This window comes from Lepidochelys kempii, chromosome 9 (genome assembly GCF_965140265.1).
Source record: "Lepidochelys kempii isolate rLepKem1 chromosome 9, rLepKem1.hap2, whole genome shotgun sequence".
Taxonomy (NCBI): domain Eukaryota; kingdom Metazoa; phylum Chordata; order Testudines; family Cheloniidae; genus Lepidochelys; species Lepidochelys kempii.
The window spans coordinates 27707983-27730981 of record NC_133264.1 but is presented as its reverse complement, the minus strand read 5'-3'; the positions used below and the strand labels follow the sequence as shown (position 1 = coordinate 27730981).

Here is a 22999-nt window from a genome sequence, read left to right as displayed (position 1 = left end):
TGCTGCTCTCCAGCCGCCCAGCTCTGGAGGCAGCACAGAAGTAAGGGTGGCAATACTGTGGCCCCCAAAAATAACCTTGCGACTCCCCCTGCAACTCCCTTTCTGGTCAGGACCCCCCCCCCAGTTTGAGAAACGCTGGTTTCCCCGGTGAAATCTGGTCTTTTGTGTGCTCTTACCTTATACTATACAGATTTCACGAGGGGAGACCACACCAGATTCCACGGTCTGTGAGGCATTTTTCATGGCCATGAATTTGGTAGGGCCATTGTTTATGCACCAGACATGCTAGCCCCACCCCCACCGACCCCCCCGTCCAGCAGTGGCTGGAGCAGAAACCTCTGGCCTCAGCCAGTTCTGTCCCAGCTCTGTGCGCAGAACGCCTCCCTCGCGCGCGCCCCCGCGCGGGCAGGGTCTCGCGCCCAGCGGCGTGTGTGAGAGAGAAGGGGGGGGGGCCTCCAGTGACTGTCACCTCACGTGTCCTGCCCTGCGCGTGCGCGCTTCGTTTCCTGCTCCCGTGACCTTGCGGTGGGGGTTCGCTCGCCTCGCGGCCGGTGCGTGCTCAGCCTCCATTTGCCGGTGCCGGGGCTGTTGCTGAGGGACGATGCGGGCGCTGGTGCTGCTGTTCCTCCTGGCGGCGGGGCTGGGCCGGGCCGCGGCGGAGCAGGGGGCCCTGCCGGCTAAGAAGCTGCGCATGGCCTACGCCACGGGGCCGCTGCTCAAGTTCCAGATCTGGTAAGTGCGCGCTCGCTCGCTCGCTCGGGCTGCGGCCGGCAGCGTCCGCCACCCCCGCCCCGGGCTCGGTTCCGGGAGCGCCGGTCCTCGGCGGGGCGCTGGGGCAGGGGCCTCCAGCCGCTTCTTCCCCCGCTCTGTACGCAGGCGGGGCTCCCTGTGCCAAGCCCGAGACCCGCTGGGGGCGAGCGCGGGCGGCGAATGGGCCTCACCTCCCTCCCCGAGAGTTTCCCGGGTCGTGCGGAGCCCTGGGCCCGGTGATTGAGCCCCGGTCCCGAAGGCGGGTGGCCGGAGAAGCCCTGCTCGCTGCGGCTCTAGGGGGCTGCAGACTGCGCCGGGCGGTCGCTGTCAGGGCGGGATTGCCAAGCTTTTTGGGTGGCCAGCCTGCTGCTGGGAAGGTTTGCCAGGCGGGGGCTAGTCAAACCGGACTCGGTCAGGCTCTCTTGTGTTGGGGGGGAGGGGTTGTGAGTTCCGTATCTCCCCCCCCCCCCCCCCGTGCTGAGGTTGCCGAATTGTGTAATATTTTAACTTGTGTTTGTGTGTAGCGTCTAATGTCTCCTTCCCGTTCTCGTTGTAGTTGTTCTTTACAGTAGTGAGACTCAAATAAGAACTTGGTTTAGATCATAACATGGATAAAGTTGAGATCTGCAGTGTAGTTTGTGTTGGGACCCAGAATGACTTGCATTTCTTTAATCAGGGTGTCAGTCATGGATTTGGGTAAGTGATACCTAGAAGAAATCAGAAGACTACAGAGAAGCAATTAATACTTTAGGTCTTAAAACCGTAGCAGTACCTCTTTTGAACATTAAATGTTTAATGATGAATTTTTCTGATAACCGAATCAGTGTTGAATACATTTTTGTCCTTACCTTTATGATCTCTGCTTCTTTAAAATATACCAGAGATTCATGTAACAAGGAAGAACTCGTATCTTTTAACGTGGGTTTTTTTGGTTAATCTTTAGTAGTAGTCTTTTAACCCCTTTCACAGCAAGTGTTAATTTAAAAAAAAATGTTTCTGCTTTTCAGGACTATTTTTAAGCTGCTCTTGTGTACTGTGGTTACATTCGCATAGCAACCCATCACAACTGGGACTCAGAGACAGAACAGTAAATAATTAAACAACAACAAAAAACCCCTTCCCAGCTGCCTTAGTGTTTTAAAATAACATAGAGGCACTTTCAGTTTTTTAATGCTATTGCTGGAACTTTATCATTTATAAAATTAATATTGAAAGGAGAAAATATCTTACTCTCTCTAGTCCTTGATAGAAATTGAGCAATAGTTTGGAAGTTACATATGATATAATAGCTAACTTTTGGTTTAATAGAAGACACATTTCTCTAGAAAGGGTTCATAGGGCACTGTAAGGTTAAAACAGAGCTATTAAACAACCACCTCAAGGGGAGAATCCAGCCCCACTTCTTGGTTGTCATCTGTAGGGCATAACTGGATTCTGCAGGATCTGAGCTTTCATTTTTCAAAAGTAAGTTACTAGCCCTCATGATTGTGGAGAAAACCTTTCAAATATGAACAGAGTTTAGACAGCTGTGGTTTTGTCTTGAGTCTGCAGACAATGACTGTGAGGTGTGCACTTACCTGGCTCAATTATTCTTATTGGGATGTAGGCTCTAAAGATTAATGATGACCCTTCATTTTAGTAACTGTCTAATTGCGGATCATTTTATCTGACGGGGAGGTGGGAATTGTGAGTTGATGCAGGAGAGAAAATGCTGAGTGAAGATAAGAGGGGGTACATAAAAACAGGGAATGAGGAGAAGTGTGAGGATGGGGAAAGTAGAGAAAGGGCAGAAGCAGTGGTGGTCCTGAAGGTGAGCATAGTTTCCTTCTGAGTGATGTTGAAGAAGGTTTAGCAAATAGCTAAAAGTTTAGTTACTACATAAAGGACATTATACCTTTGGGCTTATGTTATTAGGAGCTCTGCTGTGAATTGATGGTAGTATATAGCATATATGTAATACTAATGCTCATAGACAATAATTTTAAGGAGTCTGACCATTTCCAAAAAATGAGATTTCCGCCTTTGAAACTAACTTTTTATCCTATCGCTTTTTTGTACATACTGGGGACGTGTCATCAATTAATTGTTATATTTGATGAGCAGCTGAGTTTCTAGCCAAACTTCTTTTTTTAAAAAAGTCACATCATTAACAGAATATTTAGACTTAATTTTAACATGATATTGTGATGTATCTGTAAGTATTTGTAAAAGTGGTAGCTGTTGAAAGGGAAAACATGTCTTGACAGGATATCAAGGAATAATTTTGAAATACTTGGTTTTAAAACAGATGTGAAGTGTCTAAGTTTATACAACTTTGTGAAAGATACATTTTATCAGCATACAAAATGGTTTCCCACAAATCAGCAAAGGGTTAGTAACAGAAATAGTACTTCATCTAATATTTAAATAACAGATACATCTATTAAATACAGTATTCCATACTGATGTGTTCCATAGTGCTTCAAACCCAAACAAAAGCTATACTCGGGATCAGAAATAGAGCTGTCCTACATCACCACCAAAATTATGCAGGAAAGAGTGTATGTTACCTTTGTGTAGTATTGATCATCTCTGATAGGAGAAGATAAATCTAGCTACATGTCATAAGTTTTATCAGAACTAGTTATTTTGTCTGCTGTCTCTGGTATAATTTTCCACAAGTGCTGCCAGTCTTTGTGAACAATGTTCACAGCAGTAGACATCTGATGTCATTAGCATGGCGAGCATTCCCTACTGCGCAGTGGTCCCCAAACGTTTTGTTTTGTGCTCCCCACCCAGTAATAGAATGTGTCCACGCTCCCCTGGGCTGGGACCGGAGTGGCAGCTGGGGTGGGAGTGGGGGCTGAAGACCAAGAGTGGGGGCCTGGAGCAGAGCCAAGGCCGCAGCTTGGGGCTGGGTGGCACTGTCTTCCTGCCCCCTCGTGGGGGCTGGCCTAGGCCCCACCGCACCACCCCACCCCAACAGTCCTGTGTGCCCCACAGTTTGGGGACCACTGCCTGACTGAGACAGCGTGCAATGCCATTTCAGCAGGAAGAAAATATTCCATGTTGGAGCAAGAATGTGCACCCCAAGCCCATAAAAATTAATGGAGTCGTTTCATATTGGTACTAGTGATTCTATAAAACACTACAAGTAACAAACTTCAGTCAAGCTAATATAGCTCTTCATTTTCTTACTTACTATTTCTATATATTTTCATATATTAATGAGACATGCAATCAGATTTTACCTGAAACAGTTTTTACATTTACAAGACATAGGTGAGCATCTTCATAGTTTACTAGAATAAACTAGCATGTTTGACCCTGTATTCATTATCTAAATTCTTCTCTCCATAATAATTTTTAATGGACATTTGTTTTGACATCAGTCTATTCACTTTTAGAATAATATAACTAAAATTACCTATCCTTGACAGTCTGTGAAACGTGCTTAATTGAAATTACTGGAAATGCAACAGTATATCACAGTTCTATAGGAAAGTTCTTTTGTTCAAAGTAAAATCTCAGAGTAAAATTGTGTGCATGCAAATACAATTTTCCTGTTATGACAAATTTTCTTGGTTTGTCAAACAAATAGTTTAATTGCCTTTTTAAACTATTTTAAATAGTTACTTAGTTTTATGAAGCAAATACCATTAGACCTAGCTTATATATGTTTCAAGGCCAAATTGCAGTTCAAAATATTTAAAACTGTCGTTATTTCAATAATATGTTTTGAGTGCTCCTGCTAGCCAATGATTGGGGCATTCCATACAAGTAAAAATAGAGGGTCTTTCTACTTGGGTCCTGTGACTCCTTTACAGTGGCTCCATCTATGCTGTGACAGTTCAGAATGTCCGTGACAACTACTGTGGAAGCTTCCCCAACTCCCAACTTGGTGCTAGATTTAGAAAAGATCCTCTTTAATATATTTCATAGTGTTGTAACATTTATTTATTTCAAAGGATATAAAATGGGAAAACTTCATTTAAACATGCAGTACTGCATATTTTTTTTTAAAAGGAACTTCTGATTCCTTATGGGTTGATTCCATGCTCCAACAAGAGCATTTCTTGGCACCTGTGGTGTCTCAGGTGTGTGCTCTGGAGTGTTTCAGTGAACAAAAACAAACATAAAAGAGTCTAAAGTGTGTGTGGGGGAGGGGTGTCATAATTTGTGCTAAATAATCTCCTTACTATTTGATGAGGAGGCATTCATTGCATGTTTAATGAAGTTGATGTAATTTTTGTATTTTGTTGGCAGTTCACTGCTAAAAACATCTTTTTTCAGAGCTCCCCCCATACTGTCTGTCATCTTCATTTTCACTACTGTGTCTGAGCATAGATAATTTCATTTGTAGAAGGTACAGCTGTTTATAATAGGCTAGACTGTCCAAGACAATAACAAAACCATGGCCTTTCCAACAATGTTTGAGATTTAATGAGAATGATTGTAGTACACTTCTCACTAAAAAGAAACTTTATTGAGAGCACTTTCCTTCAAGTACTGTCAGTCAAAAAAAAAAAAAAGAAGTTGCTTATTTTTACCTCAGCAATGGATATTCTCTTTATGCTGGTAGTATGAAGCTCATGACTGTTAGAGATTGTAGTATTAAATAGCTAGACAGCTTTTTATAGATGTCTTCATTCAAGATTTTTGGCTGAAATCTGAAAGTAGAAAACAATCTTTGTCTTCCTTAACCCCTTTAACCATATTTCTGCTTAAATTGACTGATGAGAGCAGGATAAAGTATCAATTTAGGATTTTGCTGTAGCCTCAGCTGAATGAATGATAATTGTCTTGATTGGTATGACTGTCTGATGAAGGTGATCCAGTATAAGGCTCTTAAGTGAACGTTTAAGAACATTGATTTCTGAGTTCATTTGTAAGGTGTAAATACCTTTTTTGCTGTGGCGCAGTCTATTAATTGGTCAAAAATTGTTAAAGTAGTATTTCACTCTAAATGATCATGAGAACTTATGGAGAGTTTGTATATCTATATTACCAAAAAAAGAGATATCAAATCTATGCCTCACGATCTGTCAGTATAAACATTTGTCCAAAGTTACATTGTTGTTAATTTTTTTTTTTCCCTCTAGTGTTTCCTGAGGCTACAGGCGGGTGTTTGAGGAGTACATGCGGGTTATTAGCCAGCGGTACCCAGACATCCGCATTGAAGGGGAAAACTACCTTCCGCAACCTATATATAGGTAAGTATATGGCTTATCTGCTTATAAACTAGCAGAATGAACCTGTAATGGCTGTATGTGTAATTTGTACATATCTCTCAAAGTAGAACAACAGTTTAAAAAGTGTGGGTTAATTTTTTAAGGTATTAAAATAGTCTCTTGTAAAGTCTTTCAGTTTCCATATGAAGGTATTTCCCTTCTCATTTCTAAATCAGATTTAAAGAAAAGAAACGGAGATATATTTTCCCTTGGCAGATGATCCTTATGTGAATATTTGACAAAAACAAAAAAAATTACATCTGTCTGTATCATAATATTTGAGGGCAGGTTAAATTAATTGTAGCCAAAATTCACCTTTGTTCCCTGGACATTAGTTCACATCATCTATCTCTTTTGTAGCTCACTGTTCATATTTACATAATGTTGCATAATATATATATATATATAAAGGCTACACTAGGAATGGAGAAGTAGATTTTAAAATTAGTTTTCTTGTGACTTGATCATAAACTGGAGAATTTCTTTAAACATAATTTAAAACCTGGTGATGAAGGGTGAGAAAATAAATGAAAATGGAATGATTTTTATTTTTGTATTCAGTAATTTACAGGCTAGAAAACTAATGTTGGTGTAAAGGTACTGCAGTGGTTACTGGACCACTTACTTGTCTAATTGCCTCTTGCAGAAATGTTACCAGTTGTAATGAGGCAAAATAAACATTGCAGAAGATTTTTAAAAGCTTTAGTGACTTTACACACAGAATTTTAAAGTTAAATTGTTCTCTGATGTGGGTTTAACCCCTTCATGATGAGTTATAGGGATTTATGTACTCACTGAGAGAACACAGTTCAAGTGGATGTATTTGCACATCGATCATTGAGGATATTATTCTGAAATACGATAAAAGACTGAGTACATTTGCAAGCCTAAGATATTAGGCAAAGTGTCAAATACAAATATCAGTTGTATTTATCCTTGTACTTTGTTAAATATATCTTTAAAATGACATCCAGACAGTATGCTATGTCTGTTTTATGTTTTTGTTAAATGAAAAACATTCTAATTCTGCTCTTCTGGATGATCTTAAAAGCCATATATTTTACAAATGGGTGTGGTATTACTTTCTATAAAATTTCTGATTATACAGTGTGAAAATAATTCTAATTGGAGTGATTTCGGCTCTAACATGGTGCGGTATTAACTAAAAATCTCCTTAGTGACTGTTATGTCTTTGCTTTTGATAGACACATAGCATCCTTCCTGTCAGTCTTCAAACTAGTATTAATAGGCTTAATAATTATCGGCAAGGATCCCTTCGCTTTCTTTGGCATGCAAGCTCCAAGTATCTGGCAGTGGGGCCAAGAAAATAAGGTACACCATTTCCTTTCCTTTAAAAGTAACTTTTTGGTGGTAGGGGCTGACTTTATTGTGACTTGTATAGAAACTGATGCAATATCTGTATTCAGAGTGTTTGTATACTGCAGGTGTTTTTTAAGATACAAATATCTAAAATCTTTATTAGGGAGTATCTAAATTTACTTGACAAATGGAAGGATATTCTAATTGCTCTTAACAATGGTGTCATAAATATAAAGGGAAGGGTAACCACCTTTCTGTATACAGTGCTATAAAATCCCTCCTGGCCAGAGGCAACATCCTGCTACCTGTAAAGGGTTAAGAAGCTCAGCTAACCTGGCTGGCACCTAACCCAAAGGACCAATAAGGGGACAAGATGCTTTCAAATCTTGGAGGGGTGGAGTTGGGGAAGGCTTTTGTTTGTGCTCTTTGTTTATGTGGTTGTTCTCTCTTGGGACTGAAAGAGGCCAGACAGAAATCCATCTTCTCCAACCCATCCTAATCCAAGTCTCCAATATTGCAACCAGTATACGTAAGCCAGGCAAGGCGGATTAGTTTTTTATTTTATGTGAATTTTCACTATGTTAAGAGGGAGGTTTATTCCTGTTTTCTGTAACTTTAAGGTTTTGCCCAGAGGGAGATCCTCTGTGTTTTGAATCTGAATACCCTGTAAAGTATTTTCCATCCTGATTTTACAGAGATGATTTTTACCTTTCTTTTTTTAATAAAATCTCTCTTTTAAGAACCTGACTGATTTTTTTCCATTGTTCCAAGATCCAGGAGTTTGGGTCTTTGATGATTTTGTAACCAATTGGTTAGGATATTATTCTCAAGCCTCCCCAGGAAAGGGGGTGTGTAGGGCTTGGGGGGAAATTTTGGGAGGAAGATGTCTCCAAGTGGTCTCTTTCCCTGTTCTTTGTTTTAAAACTCCTGGTGGTAGCAGCATACTGTTCAAGGACAAGACAAAGTGTGTACCTTGTGGAAGTTTTTAACCTAAGCTGGTAAGAATAAGCTTAGGGGGTCTTTCTTGCGGGTCCCCCACCTCTGTACCCTAGAGTGCAGAGTGGGGAAGGAACCTTGACAAATGGTTACGGTCCTACCAAATTCACAGCCATGAAAAACGCATCACGGGTGGTGAAATCTGATCTTTTGTGTGCTTTTACCCCTTTCTGTACAGATTTAATGGGGAGACCAGCGTTTCTGAAATTGGGGGTCCTGACCCAAAAGGGAGTTGCAGGGGGGTCGCAAGGTTATTTTAGGGGGGTCGTGGAGTTGCCACCCTTACTTCTGTACTGCCTTCAGATCTGGGTGGCTGGAGAGCGGTGGCTGCTGACTGAGGGCCAAGTTCTGCAGGCAGCAGTGCAGAAGAAAGGGTGGCAATACCATACCATGCCATCCTTCTGCGCTGCTGCTGGCCGTGGCTCTGCCTTCAGAGCTGGGCTCCCAGCCAGCAGCCGCTGCTTTCCAGCTACTCAGCTCTGAAAGCAGTGCCACTGCCAGCACCAGCATAGAAGTAAGGGTAGCGCAACCCCCACTACAATAACCTTGCAGCCCATCCCCCACTCCTTTTTGGGTCAGGATCCCTACAATTACAGCACCGTGAAATTTCAGATTTAAGTAGCTGAAATCATGAAAATTATGATTTTAAAAATCCTATGACTGTTAAATTGACCAAAATGGACCATGAATTTGGTAGGGCCCTATCAATGGTGCTTGGGTTTTTTGTCATAGATCCAGATTTGATTGCTGGTCTTTTGCTTTCCAGACTGATAATATGGTAAAAGGAGCACCAAAAGATAAAGCTGTAGCATTGACGGGCTACAAAGGGAGTCTTTACCAGTCAGTAGGGAGTAATTTTTACATAGTCACTGAGAGTAGAGTCACAGTTTTTAAATGTATGGATTAATTTTTTTAAGGTGTTACTCCTGTCTTTCCTTTAGCATGAACTCCTGGCTATTTGTTAGTTATTTCTTATTAACCCTTTTATTCATTTTTTAGAAAAGCAAGATATCTATTTGAACTTCAGAATATTCTTTCTTCTTTTGTAGAATATGCCCTGCATGCCTTAAGGGAAACTTTCGTTACTGATGAGATGAATATCCCGTAAAATCAATCCTAAAATGACACTGTTCTTTTCGTAATAGTTCTGTTCTTAAACTGGCTGTTCTTGGAAGTGATTGATTAACTCCAACTCTGAAGAGTCCCTCTAATTTAAAAAAAATAATAGACAAACTTTATCTGGTTTATGCTTTTAAGGGCTAGTCTACACTGGCAACGCTAAAGTGTTGCCATAGCAGCTCTTTAACATGCCTTGTGTAGTCACGGCAGAGCGCTGGGAGGGAGCTCTCCCAGCACTTTAAAAAAACCACCTCCACGAGAGGCGTAGCTACCAGTGCTGAGAGCATGGCTCCCAGTGCTGGTGCACTGTTTATACTGGTGCTTTACAGTGCGGAAACTTGCTGTACCCAGGGGCATGTTTTTTCACACCCCTGAGTGAGAAAGTTGCAGCACTGTAAATTGCCAATGTAGACAAGCCCTAAGGCTGTTGTAATTTGACACATCTTTAAATATTGAGTTTATTATGGGTGCAGCAAACCTCAAACTTAACTACCTGTGAGGTAGGTGTGCATTAGCAGTCAATTGAAACATATGGAAATACTAGAGTACTTGATTGACAAAACAAGCTGAACCAACAAAGTAGTGGATACAGCTGTCCTGCACAATACCCTGACCTTGCTAATGACTTCACTAAGAAATGGCTGGGAGTTTTATTGGTCTGAATATTTCTCATGCTAAGTCCATTGGTTCCTGGATACCAATGTGAACAGACTGGTGTTTAATACTTAATATGAAAAGTTAAAACTATAAATAAATGTACTAGCTATGAAATCTCCAAATGCTATGTTACTGAAGATTGCATCACTTGATCCTTGGTGTATAATGCCATAAGAGAATTTAAAAGAATGGTGTGGAAGGAAAATGCTAGTAGGATTTGCCAGGGGGAAAAAAAGTACAATGACTAACTTACATTTATCAAAGGTACCATATATTTAGGCAGAGAATATTTGTTTCTGGCTACTCAGATTATTGTGGAGAGTACTTCGATAAATCCTTTCACTGGTTTTTCATGTAAACACTGTTAAAATTGTACATCTGCCTTCTGGCTCTGCAGAATGTGAATGGTTTTCTTAAAGTGGATACATCTTAGTTTACAGTATACTTGAAAATGAAACCTTAAGAATCAAGTGGTTCAATATTACTTCAATATTGAACAATATTGAACAGAGTAGCAAGAAAATGTTTTACAAACTACTGTTTAGATTAGGAAGCAAGGAAGATACTAAACAATTATGTGACTATAAACTTGTTTGAGAAAGTGCAAATTAACAATTGAAAAGGCTTTGATCACAATTGAAAAGATTTTAGTTTGTAAAGATGTAGCATGGTTCACAAGACCTCATTGTCTCTGAAATTCACACTAATTCTTAATTGGTTCTAGGTCTATGCTTGTATGATGGTTTTCTTCCTGAGCAATATGATTGAGAACCAGTGTATGTCAACAGGTGCATTTGAAATAACTTTGAATGGTGAGTTTTGAATGTTATTTGAAGGAATTGCTTTGTGTATGCTATACGTATGCTATATACTACAAGAGTTCTCCAAGGCTACCAGCCTCTCCTAAATGAACTAATGAGGGAGCAAATAAGATAAAGCAGTTACCTGTGAAATTTGTAGATGTTAACTCTTTGACATATTGGATAACTACTGTCTGTAGGTTGTATAAGGTGGTTCTTATTTGCCTTTCATCTTGAAGCTCACCTGGGGGAAACTTATTATTACTTAAAAGTGAACTAAATGCTGCTTATAACTAAACATAAAGAAGAGAGGTACTAGATTACTAACAAGACATACATGTAGACTTCAAACTGCTTATTTAAAAACACAATAATAAAAACTTAAGCTTTCCTTTAGTGGTGCCTCATTACTCTGAAATCCCCTTTGGGAGTGGTGAGTGCTCTTTCTTACGTAAGCACTGTGTCACAAGACATAGGTGATACTGGTCAGCCAAGGAAGAAATAGGGAGGGAGTTGTCTGCTTTCTCTTCTGTGGGTTTATGTCCCTTCTCTTGGCTAATATGTCTCAGAGCTGAGCTATTTCTACTTCTGGAATCTTAGCAACTACTACTGGATTAATAGTGCCAATTTTCATCTGCAGCAGTCCTGGAACTTGTAATCTTTCTTGTAATCTTTCCTTTCTGATTTGGACCTCCAAATAATTATCTATTCCTTTCTATTACATTAATCCAACCAGGAGGTGACATTCTACTGACAGCTGCCATTGCAGGCCTGCCACAAGCTTAATGCAGTGCAGAATGCAGTGGCCTGTTTCTTTTGTGGCTCTGGCCACTATAATCATGTAACTCAAGGCTGTGTGGTTTTATACTGGCTTTATAACTGCATCAGAATGAAGTTCGGGGTTATTTAAGTTTTGAGTGCACTGGAACATTTCTGCTTGAGACTGCTTACATGTAATGTATCATGATGGCTAAAATTGACTGTGTACTATTCTAGAATATTCTGTGTGGGACAGTCTGGGTGCAGGCAGCTCAGTTTGGGGGGGGGTGTCTATGTGTGGGGGGGGATCTGGGTGCTCAGAGGCTCATTGAGGGGGTTCCAGGTGCAGGGGCAATGGGATTCTGCAGGGGCTTCCAGGTGAAGGTTGTTGGGGTTCAGTGGAGTGGTCTGGGTATCGGGGTCTCAGCGGGGGGGACACGGGTGCAGCTAGTTGGCAGTCAGTGGCGTGGGGGTCTGGATGTGGTGGTGCAGGGGGTGGGGCATTAGGGTCAGAGTTTGAGTGCAGGGATCTCAGTGGAGGGCGGTCTGGGTGCAGGGGTGGGGGTCTGGAAGCAGGGTGTCTGGATGCAGGGGTTGAGATTCAGTGGGGTGGGGTCTGGGTATGGAGGGCTAGGGGGTTCTGGATGTACTGGGTTGGGCTTGGCTGTTATGGGAGGTCCAGATGTACAGGTGTTGGGTGGATGCGGGGAGCAGCTCTCTGTACAGTGACCTCTCCCCCCACAGCTAAGGAGTGATGGAAGCAGGGGAGGATGCTGAGCTTCGTGCAGCTGGGGGAGGTTTCTGGGGGTGGGTCTGGCACAGCACAGGCCTCTTCTTGCAGGGGAAGAGGAAGTCCTGTTCTCTCCAGCCCAGCAGGGACTAGTAGCTGATCCCAGCTCAGGGTACTTCACCCTGCAGTGATTTACCTCTCCACCAGCTGCTCTGGTATCTGTGCTGCTAGGGAGTGGTACGTGACTGCTCTTATCGCTTCCCTGTCAGAAAGTAATTTTTCTACGAGGAAGTAAAGAAATCTGTGGGGAACATGAATTCTGCACACGTGCAGTGGCGCAGAATTCCCCCCAGGAGTAAATATGAGGGCATTGCTGACCACGAAAACTATTCAGGAAATGTGCCAAGTGTTACAGGATAAACAGCCTTCTGTCTTGGTCTTGGCAAGTACAGACCTTTTTCATTCAGCCTTAAACAGATTACAGGTGGATAGAAATGAGTTGAAAGCTGATCAGACCAACAAGATTTAAGCCTTAGCTATGGTTAAAAGACCCAAAAATCTAGACTGCACCCATGTCTGGGGGAGGGAGGGAATCTGTTAGTAGCTGAGGACAGCAAGGGTATGGATATTTTTGACTCTGAATCCTTATGGTGCCTTTTAAGCAAGGAGCTTAGTGCTTACCCATAATCATTTGGGATGCAGGGTGCTGTACTTCATTTTAATACATTCAAAGGCTTGCAGAGATTCTTGTTCCAGATAACTTCCTGAATATAAGACCAAACTGTTGTTAAACTTCTTGGTTCTAATTAGATGACTACAGGTTTTCCTACTACACCTCTATCCCGATATAATGCTGTCCTTGGGAGCCAAAAAAATCTTACTGCGTTATAGGTGAAACAGTGTTATATCGAACTTGCTTTGATCCACTGGAGCGTGCAGCCTTCCCCCGCGCCCCCCCCTCCCCCCGAAGGACTGCTTTACCGCGTTACATCTGAATTCGTGTTACATTGGGGTAGAGGTGTACTTCTAATTGTGTGCTTTTTTCCTTTTTTGTGTTAGATGTTCCAGTGTGGTCTAAGCTGGAGTCTGGTCACCTTCCTTCCATGCAGCAGCTTGTCCAAATTCTTGATAATGAAATGAAACTCAATGTGCACATGGAGTCAATGCACCATCATCGATCATAGCCCCATCTAGCAGCACTGAAAACTTCTTGTAAGTGTGTGGGTGAATGGGAGGTGGTTTTTGTTTGCTTGTGCTGCAGTCACTAGCTACCGTATTAATTAGCAATGCAAAGGATTGTATGGTAAATGGCTGTTCAAGCCAAAGATCCAATTGAGCAGAATAGTCAGGCCACTGTTCAGGAGTTTCTGATCCAAAAACTATTTAGGTGAGTTGTAATTTAGCATTTAAGTAGAGCTGTCAAGCGATTAAAAAAATTAATCATGATTAATCCTGCTATTAAACAATACTAGAATACCATTTATTTAAATATTTTTGGATGTTTTCAACATTTTCAAATATATTGATTTCAATTATAACATAGAATACAAAGTGTACAGAGTTCATTTTATATTTTTGATTACAAATATTTGTGCTGTAAAAAACAAAATAAATAGTATTTTTAATTCACCTAATACAAGTACTGTAGTACAATCTCTTTATCGTGAAAGTTGAACTTACAAATGTAGAGTTATGTACAAAAAAATAACTGCATTCAGAAATACAACCATGTAAAACTGTAGAGCCTTCAAGTCCACTCAGTCTTATTTCTTGTTCAGCCAGTTGCTCAGACAAACAAGTTCGTTTATGTTTGCAGGAGATAATGCTGCCTGCTTCTTGTCCACAATCTCACCTGAAAGTGAGAACAGGCCTTTGCATGGCACTGCTGTAGCTGGTGTTGCAAGATATTTATGTGCCAGATGCACTAAAGATTCATATGTCCCTTCATGCTTCAACCGCCATTCCAGAGAACGTGTCCATGCTGATGACAGGTTCTGCTTGAAAACAGTCCAAAGCAGTGCAGACCAACGCATGTTCATTTTCATCTCCTGAGTCAGATGCCACCAACAGAAGGATGATTTTTATTTTTGGTAGTTTGGGTTCTGTAGTTTCCTCAGCGGAGTGTTGCTCTTTTAAGACTTCTGAAAGCATGTGCCATACCTCATCCCTCTCAGACTTCGGAAGGCACTTCAGGTTCTTAAATCTTGGGTTGAGTGCTGTAGCTGTCTTTAGAAATCTCACATTGGTACCTTCTTTGCGTTTTGTCAAATCTGCAGCGAAACTGTTCTTAAAATGAACAAGTGTTGAGTCATCATCCAAGACTGCTAGAACATGAAATTTATGGCAGAATGCGGGTAAAATAGAGCCAGAGACCTACAATTCTTCCCTAAGGAGTTCAGTCACAAATTTTAAAAATGTGTTAATTGAGTGTCATCAGCATGGAAGCATGTCCTTTGAAATGGTGGCCAAAGCATGAAGGGGCATACAAATGTTTAGTATATCTGGCACGCAAATACCTTGCAGTGCCAGCAACAAAAGTGCCATGCGAATACCTGTTCTCACTTTCTGGTGACATTGTAAATAACAAGTGAGCAGCATTCCTGTAAAAGTAAACAAACTTGTTTGTCTTAGCGATTGGCTGAACGAGAAGTAGGACTGAGTGGACTTTAAGTTTTTTGCATCGTTTTGTTAATGCAGTTATGTAACAAAAAGCCCCTCATTTGTAAGTTGCACTTTCATGATAAAGAGATTGCACTACAGTACTTGTATGAAGTGAATTGAAAAATACTGTTTCTTGTTTTTATAGTGCAAATATCTGTAATCAAAAACATAAAGTGAGCAGTGTACACATTGTATTCTGTGTTGTAATTAAAATCAATATATTTGAAAATGTAGAAAAACATCCAGAAATATTTAATACGTTTCAGTTGGTATTCTGTTTAACACGGCGATTAAAACTGTGATTAATTGCGATTAATTTTTTTCATAGCGATTAATTTTGAGTTAATCACGTGAGTTAACTGATTATTTGACAGCCCTACATTTTAGTGTAATATAACTTTTACATAACACTTCATGATAATGCAAGCTAAAGATTTACCTTATGACAGTATGTGGAAAAACGCCTATAAAATGAAGGAAATTACACAGACTCAGGAAATGTTGCCCTTGATGTGAAAATCATTGTCCATTTAAGTCTATTGCCAAAAGCTTTAGAGAGTACCTAGCACTCATTCAGTTTGGTGGTTGACCCAGGCCAACTCCATCTCCTCTTGCTATTGCACTGAGTGAATCCTGCCAGCCAGCCTATTGATCAGATCATGGTGGAGATCAAACTTCAAAGGGATTGACACCTCTATTTTTTATATGAAGCCATTGACTTAGGTTCTGCAAAACCACTTAAGCCTGACTTTAACCCATACTTATCCTTTAGCAAGCAACACAATAACCAGAGGGATACATAATGTTAAAAAAAAATCAGATATCTTCCACATTATTCAGAGACGCATCTTAATCCCTGTATAATGTTTTGCATATTGGATATGTGCTGCAGGATTCTGGAAAGTGTTTTCTTACTGCTGGGAACATAGATTGTAAACTTTGGTTTTGGAATAGCATAGAACTTTTTCTTTGTTGATTTAACATAACAGGATTCTAAATCTGATAATACAGTAAAACCTCCCAAGAACGACCACTCATGGGGGTTAGCAAAAGTGATTGCTTGTAAGAGATAATCGCTCTTCAAAGGTTTGTACAGCAACACTAATCTGGTGGTCCATGGCCTCTGCAGGTAGTTGCTCATGACAGGTGGTCTCTCTTCAGAGGTGGTCCCCAAGGGCTTGTCTACACTACAAAATTAGCTCGACTTAAATTAAGTTGGCCTACAGCTACTGCAGTAATTAAATCAGCTTGTTAGTATCCACAGTACCCTCCTTCTGCCAGTGGTGTATGTCCTCACCAGAAGTACTTGCACCGACTGCAGTGGGGCATTATGGGGCACTCACAGCTGGACTCCCTTCACACCAGGGCTGACCACCCTAGCTGTGAGCCAGGCACTAGGCTCAATTTCAGAGCAGGGAGCCTACCAGCCGTGAAAATGACATTCTTGTCAATTTAACGGCTGCTGCTATTTCACATTTCTTCTCTGGGTCCAGCCTGGGAGGGGTTCACAGCTGGAACCAGAGACCAAATGTGAAATAATAGCAGCCCTGAAACTGACAAGAACGAAATTTCATGCTGTGAAATTGGCTACGGCTGATTGTCAGCCCTCAGGAAGGGGAGGGTTCCCACTATGAACATGTGCGGGGGACTTGGGCTGTCGGGCATGGGGCTGACAGGAGCCCTGCCTCCTAGCTCAGGCTCTCCTTCATCACTGCCCCCCGATACGGTACGAAACTGCAGAAAAACCTGAGTGTCTCTGTATTAAGTTTAGAAGTGTGAGCAACAAGAGTGATGTAGTGGTGGGAGTCTGCTATAGATCACCGGACCAGGGGGATGAGGTGGATGAGGCTTTCTTCCGGCAGCTCGCAGAAGCAACTAGATCGCACGCCCTGGTTCTCATGGGTGACTAATTTTCCTGATATCTGCTGGGAGAGCAATACAGCGATGCATAGACAATCCAGGAAGTTTTTGGAAAGCGTAGGGGACAATTTCCTGGTGCAAGTGCTAGAGGAGCCGACTGGGGGGGAGCTTTTCTTGACCTGCTGCTCACAAACCAGGAAGAATTAGTAGGGGAAACAAAAGTGGATGGGAATCTGGGAGGCAGTGACCATGAGTTGGTTGAGTTCAGGATCCTGACACAGGGAAGAAAGGTAAGCAGCAGGATACGGACCCTGGACTTCAGGAAAGCAGACTTCGACTCCCTCAGGGAATAGATGGGTAGGATCCCCTGGGGGACTAACATGAAGGGGAAAGGAGTCCAGGAGAGCTGGCTGTATTGTAAGGAATCCCTGTTGAGGTTACAGGGACAAACCATCCTGATGTGTCAAAAGAATAGTAAATATGGCAGGCGACCAGCTTGGCTTAATGGTGAAATCCTAGCGGATCTTAAACATAAAAAAGAAGCTTACAAGAAGTGGAAGGTTGGACATATGACCAGAGAAGAGTATAAAAATATTGCTCGGGCATGTAGGAATGAAATCAGGAGGGCCAAATCGCACCTGGAGCTGCAGCTAGCGAGAGATGTCAAGAGTAACAAGAAGGGTTTCTTCAGGTTTGTTGGCAACAAGAAGAAAGCCAAGGAAAGTGTGGGCCCCTTAATGAATGAGGGAGGCAACCTAGTGACAGAGGATGTGGAAAAAGCTAATGTACTCAATGCTTTTTTTGCCTCTGTCTTCACGAACAAGGTCAGCTCCCAGACTGCTGCGCTGGGCATCACAACATGGGGAATAGATGGCCAGCCCTCTGTGGAGAAAGAGGTGGTTAGGGACTATTTAGAAAAGCTGGACGTGCACAAGTCCATGGGGCTGGACGAGTTGCATCCGAGAGTGCTGAAGGAATTGGCGGCTGTGATTGCAGAGCCTTTGGCCATTATCTTTGAAAACTTGTGGCGAATGGGGGAAGTCCCGGATGACTGGAAAAAGGCTAATGTAGTGCCAATCTTTAAAAAAGGGAAGGAGGAGGATCCTGGGAACTACAGGCCAGTCAGCCTCACCTCAGTCCCCGGAAAAATCATGGAGCAGGTCCTCAAAGAATCAATCCTGAAGCACTTACATGAGAGGAAAGTGATCAGGAACAGTCAGCATGGATTCACCAAGGGAAGGTCATGCCTGACTAATCTAATCGCCTTCTATGATGAGATTACTGGTTCTGTGGATGAAGGGAAAGCAGTGGATGTATTCTTTCCTGACTTTAGCAAAGCTTTTGACACGGTCTCCCACAGTATTCTTGTCAGCAAGTTAAAAAAGTATGGGCTGGATGAATGGACGATAAGGTGGATAGAACGCTGGCTAGATTGTTGGGCTCAACGGGTAGTGATCAATGGCTCCATGTCTAGTTGGCAGCCGGTGTCAAGTGGAGTGCACCAGGGGTCGGTCCTGGGGCCGATTTTGTTCAATATCTTCATAAATGATCTGGAGGATGGTGTGGATTGCACTCTCAGCAAATTTGCGGATGATACTAAACTGGGAGGAGTGGTAGATACGCTGGAGGGTAGGGATAGGATACAGAGGGACCTAGACAAATTGGAGGATTGGGCCAAAAGAAATCTGATGAGGTTCAATAAGGATAAGTGCAGGGTCCTGCACTTAGGATGGAAGAACCCAATGCACAGCTACAGACTAGGGACCGAATGGCTAGGCAGCAGTTCTGCGGAAAAGGACCTAGGGGTGACAGTGGACGAGAAGCTGGATATGAGTCAGCAGTGTGCCCTTGTTGCCAAGAAGGCCAATGGCATTTTGGGATGTATAAGTAGGGGCATAGCGAGCAGATCGAGGGACGTGATCGTCCCCCTCTATTCGACATTGGTGAGGCCTCATCTGGAGTACTGTGTCCAGTTTTGGGCCCCACACTACAAGAAGGATGTGGATAAATTGGAGAGAGTCCAGCGAAGGGCAACAAAAATGATTAGGGATCTGGAACACATGACTTATGAGGAGAGGCTGGGGGAACTGGGATTGTTTAGTCTGCAGAAGAGAAGAATGAGGGGGGATTTGATAGCTGCTTTCAACTACCTGTTAGCCGACGGCCAAGGATGTTTGGTGAGGTGCCAGCTATGCCCGTTTATACCATCCGTGACTTTAACCGCTAGGACGCACTGTCCCTTCGCGGCGGGCAGCCCGGGCTAGGCTGACGGATGCCCCAAAGTCCTAACCACCCGTGACTTTAACTGCTAGAGCTCAGAGCTCCTTCGCAGCGGGCAGTCAATACTGACTGACAGGTGCCCCAATGGCAGCACTAAGAGCCTCTCCACACCCGTGACTTTAACTGCTAGAGCTCAGAGCTCCTTCGCAGCGGGCAGCCAGGATTGACTGACAGGTGCCCCAAGAGTTTGCCCCGTGGAGGTGGCACAACTCAACGCTAGGCTCTTAGTACTCTCACCTAATGGCCAGGCTTTAGAGCCAAAACGGCTGAGGTTCTTTAATTGTGTTGGCTGCTTTACAGTAAACCAGAGAAAACAAGTCAGGCTTATGCATAAATGGTTACCAAAATTTATTAAGCTAGATTCTAATCATGTGGTTACAAAATTGCTAGTGCCTACTTATTTAAATGTAGAGATGTTACACACACAAACAAGTTACAAAACTGAAGCCACAATCCCAAAGAAAGAAAACAAAGTATAGAGCTCTATTTCAAAATATGTGTACACTAAAGATAGGAGATCAGGTGTGGGTGCTTCTTACCCTCCTTGCATCTCTCGATTCCAGCGGTGCCAAACCAGGATCGGTCACTCAATTCCGCGGAAAGACGAATAAGGGACAAGGCTTAGGGACCCTCTTAGCTGCACAAGCCTTGGGAGGCTGTCACTTATCTGACCAGCAGATAGATAGTGAAAAGCACTCAAAAATCATGGTGCTGTAGGTCCCATACTTATACCTCTGTACTCCTTTATTCTCTTTCTCCTTTCTTATGCCAAATTGGGGCTGGTCTGTCTGGGTGACGCCAGCTTTCACAAGAGTAGTTTACACTTGCAAGGGAGAGAAACAATAAGTTTCGACTACTGGACATTTCTTTTATCAGGGTAAATATTTTCCCACCTAGGATGTTGGTGCGTGTGCATCACGCTATTTAGTAGGGGCTAAGAGCCATGTCTGTCACAGGGCCTCTGCCTGCTGTGAGCTTAATCGTCGTATCTGTTCCCAGAGGCACATTGTAGCAGCACACCTGTGCTTTCACAGCTTCAAAGGCTGTGCTGGAATATATGTTAAGTGCCCTGTTCCGGCTTCCTCCTGTGTTTCCAGCAATGCTGGTCTGAGAGGGGGGGCGGTGTCTGTCTGGCTACACTACCTGAGAGGTGGTTCCAGAGAGCATGGTTCTAGACTGTTCTCAATGGTAGAAGAGGACAGGACAAGGAGTAATGGTCTCAAGTTGCAGTGGGGGAGGTTTAGGTTGGATATTAGGAAAAACTTTTTCATTAGGAGGGTGGTGAAACACTGGAATGCATTACCTAGGGAGGTGGTAGAATCTCCTTCCTTAGAAGTTTTTAAGATCAGGCTTGACAAAGCCCTGGCTGGGATGATTTGGTTGGGGATTGGTCCTGCATTAAGCAGGGGGTTGGACTAGATGACCTCCTGAGGTCCCTTCCAACCCTGATATTCTATGATTCTAATCCTTCACTGGGAGGTGGCAGCAGAGCTCCCAGCTGTCAGCCAACAGGTGATGTAAGTAACATGGTATCTACACAGAAACTGTCTCACCCTAGCTACGTTTACCTAAGCACTATGTTTCTCACCGAGGTGGAGTTAGGTCGATGTAGTGGGTGACCTGCATCGGCAGGAGCGCTATTGTAGTGTAGACACTTACATAGGTTGATGTAAGCTGCCTTCCGTCAATCTAACTCTTCTGTAGACCAGGCCGAAGGCAGGTTTTATTGTACTATACTGTTTCTGGCTATGCACTTTTTTTCGTCTAGTTCTTTAACTAGATTTTGGCTAAATGTCCCAATTAAAGATCTTCCATAACTACCCTCTGGAGATGATTCTGCAGCAAATTCCTCTGTTAGAAAGACTCTGCTTTTCAGCCGTAATTTTTCCTTTCCTCAACTTAATCCCAGTACTCCTAGTTATAGCTCCTGTACCTTCCTATGTAGTTCCTTTCCCTTTTTAGTGTTTACATGCATAATATATTTATGGACAATGTCCCCCTCACACCCATTAGTTGTCACTTAACTGAATTATACGTATATATTTCTAATATAGGTGGAGTAGGCTATGGAGTCACATAGGTTTTCTCCATAGTTCAGGATTGAAGATGTTCAGACTTGCAACAGTGTGTACAAATACATCATAGAAACAACTTACTGTGGTTTTTATTGTTTTGACCTAATTGTCCACTGATACAATGTTTTTGTCTCACTGTATTTTCAGCCATTAAGTGACACTTTCCCAAAGGCAGCGTGACTGAAACCTATGAAGGCCTGTACTGAAGACAGCAAGCTGTTAGTGCAGACTGGATGCTTTCTTTTCAGTCATGTTGTACCTCCTGAAAAAACCTTAATGCAAGACATCTTTCGGTGCTGGCATGTTTCCAAATACTGCACAGTCATGGAGTGCAATAATACTGTATAGTGGTTTTTTTAAGAGTTAAGTCAACCAGTTCATAGCTAAACAATGCAGGCATTACTAACTGTAACTTTTGTTTTATATTCATGTGTCACACAATGGAAGATTGAGTTGATATCTTTTTTTCTTGGAAAAAGTTTGTCTAATCTGTTGTAATTTTATATGAATTTGTTCTTTTTGTAGTTTAAAATAGAATTGTAGGAATACTGATTTATTCCCAAACTGTTTTAAAGAGACAATTGCCTATCAAACATCTCTAATTTGGTTATGTTAGATTTGTATATTTTTTAGAATATATTGCAGAGTGAACAGTGCATTATAAATTATATGAACAAAGCTATATGCAGAGTAATTACCACTTTTGTGATTTCAGGAAAAACTGAAAGACCAACTGCTTCTCAAATTGTATTGGCCAGCTCAAGAGCTTTCCCTTGACCAGTCTATAGAATTGAAAAGCTGGGCCTTTATATGTCCTAAATATAAAGTAAGCAAATTAATTTAAATAAAGAGTTTTCATTTACTGTGTAAAGTATTGGTGTACTTTTATTACTTGTGAAAGTATGACCACACAGAATAATCAAACTGGATTCTTCCAGTTAGAGCTGAAAACAAACCTAGAAGAGGTACACTTCACAGGAGCGCTATTAGTCTTGTATTGACTTCTTGTTACTATTCCATCTCAGTGAATTCTCAGAGATACAAGACTGTTATCCAAATATGTTTAACTTAGCCTTGGGAAGTTCATACTGTAATATGTGGTGTTTTTTTTAAAATTGCTGAGTGCTATGTGTTCTTGACATTTTGGACATATGAGGCATGTAGGAGAGGGGAGAGAATGCAGTGTCACAGTAGTTAAAAAAAAGTTATTGAACGTATTGTAAGATACGGATTTCAGGAAACAGGTGCAGTTTAACGAAGACATACAATAGTTCTGTCATATGGAAATGACTAGTGCAAAGGACTGTATGCCCAGTCAAGTTCTGTGAACGCTGACAAAGTGAATTCAGACTAGGTAAGGATGTGGATGTGCTCAGTTAGATGTAAGTGGATGATAAGCCAATTCTAAGGTTCTTTGGGTGCCATGCTGAGGAGAAAGGTAGCATTATAGCTGTTGCAACATGACCACTTCTACCTGAAGGGAGTCCTGTGTTTTCTGTTTGCTTGTCTCAGGAGCTACTCCTTTACTTAGATGACAGTCTCCGTGACCACTGGATACCAGCACCTGCATTAGTTACAGAATCCTGACTGAGGTTGGCGTAGTGGCATATGCACTGGAATTCACAGCCATAAAGTCCAGAGCAAGCAGTACACAGAAGACCAAGAAAGCTCTTAACAGGTGTTGCTTAGCTACATGGGACACCTCTTCAAATGGTCATAACAGGTGCAGGGAGAAGGGTAGGAAGTGGGAGGAAGGTTTATTCAAATAGTTCCCTCCCCACT

The 22999-nt window shown here is 42.2% G+C and overlaps 1 protein-coding gene across 1 annotated transcript; it reads left to right on the top strand.

Moving 5' to 3' along the window:
• Positions 1–483: 483 nt before the first annotated feature.
• On the top strand, positions 484–22088 carry SELENOT (selenoprotein T). The gene is made up of 6 exons (XM_073359696.1): positions 484–732; positions 5832–5942; positions 7166–7292; positions 10777–10864; positions 13401–13553; positions 21365–22088. Exons 1-5 carry the CDS (start codon positions 602–604, stop codon positions 13523–13525), a joined length of 582 nt encoding a protein of 193 aa, XP_073215797.1. The 5' UTR covers positions 484–601; the 3' UTR covers positions 13526–13553; positions 21365–22088.
• Positions 22089–22999: the final 911 nt, after the last annotated feature.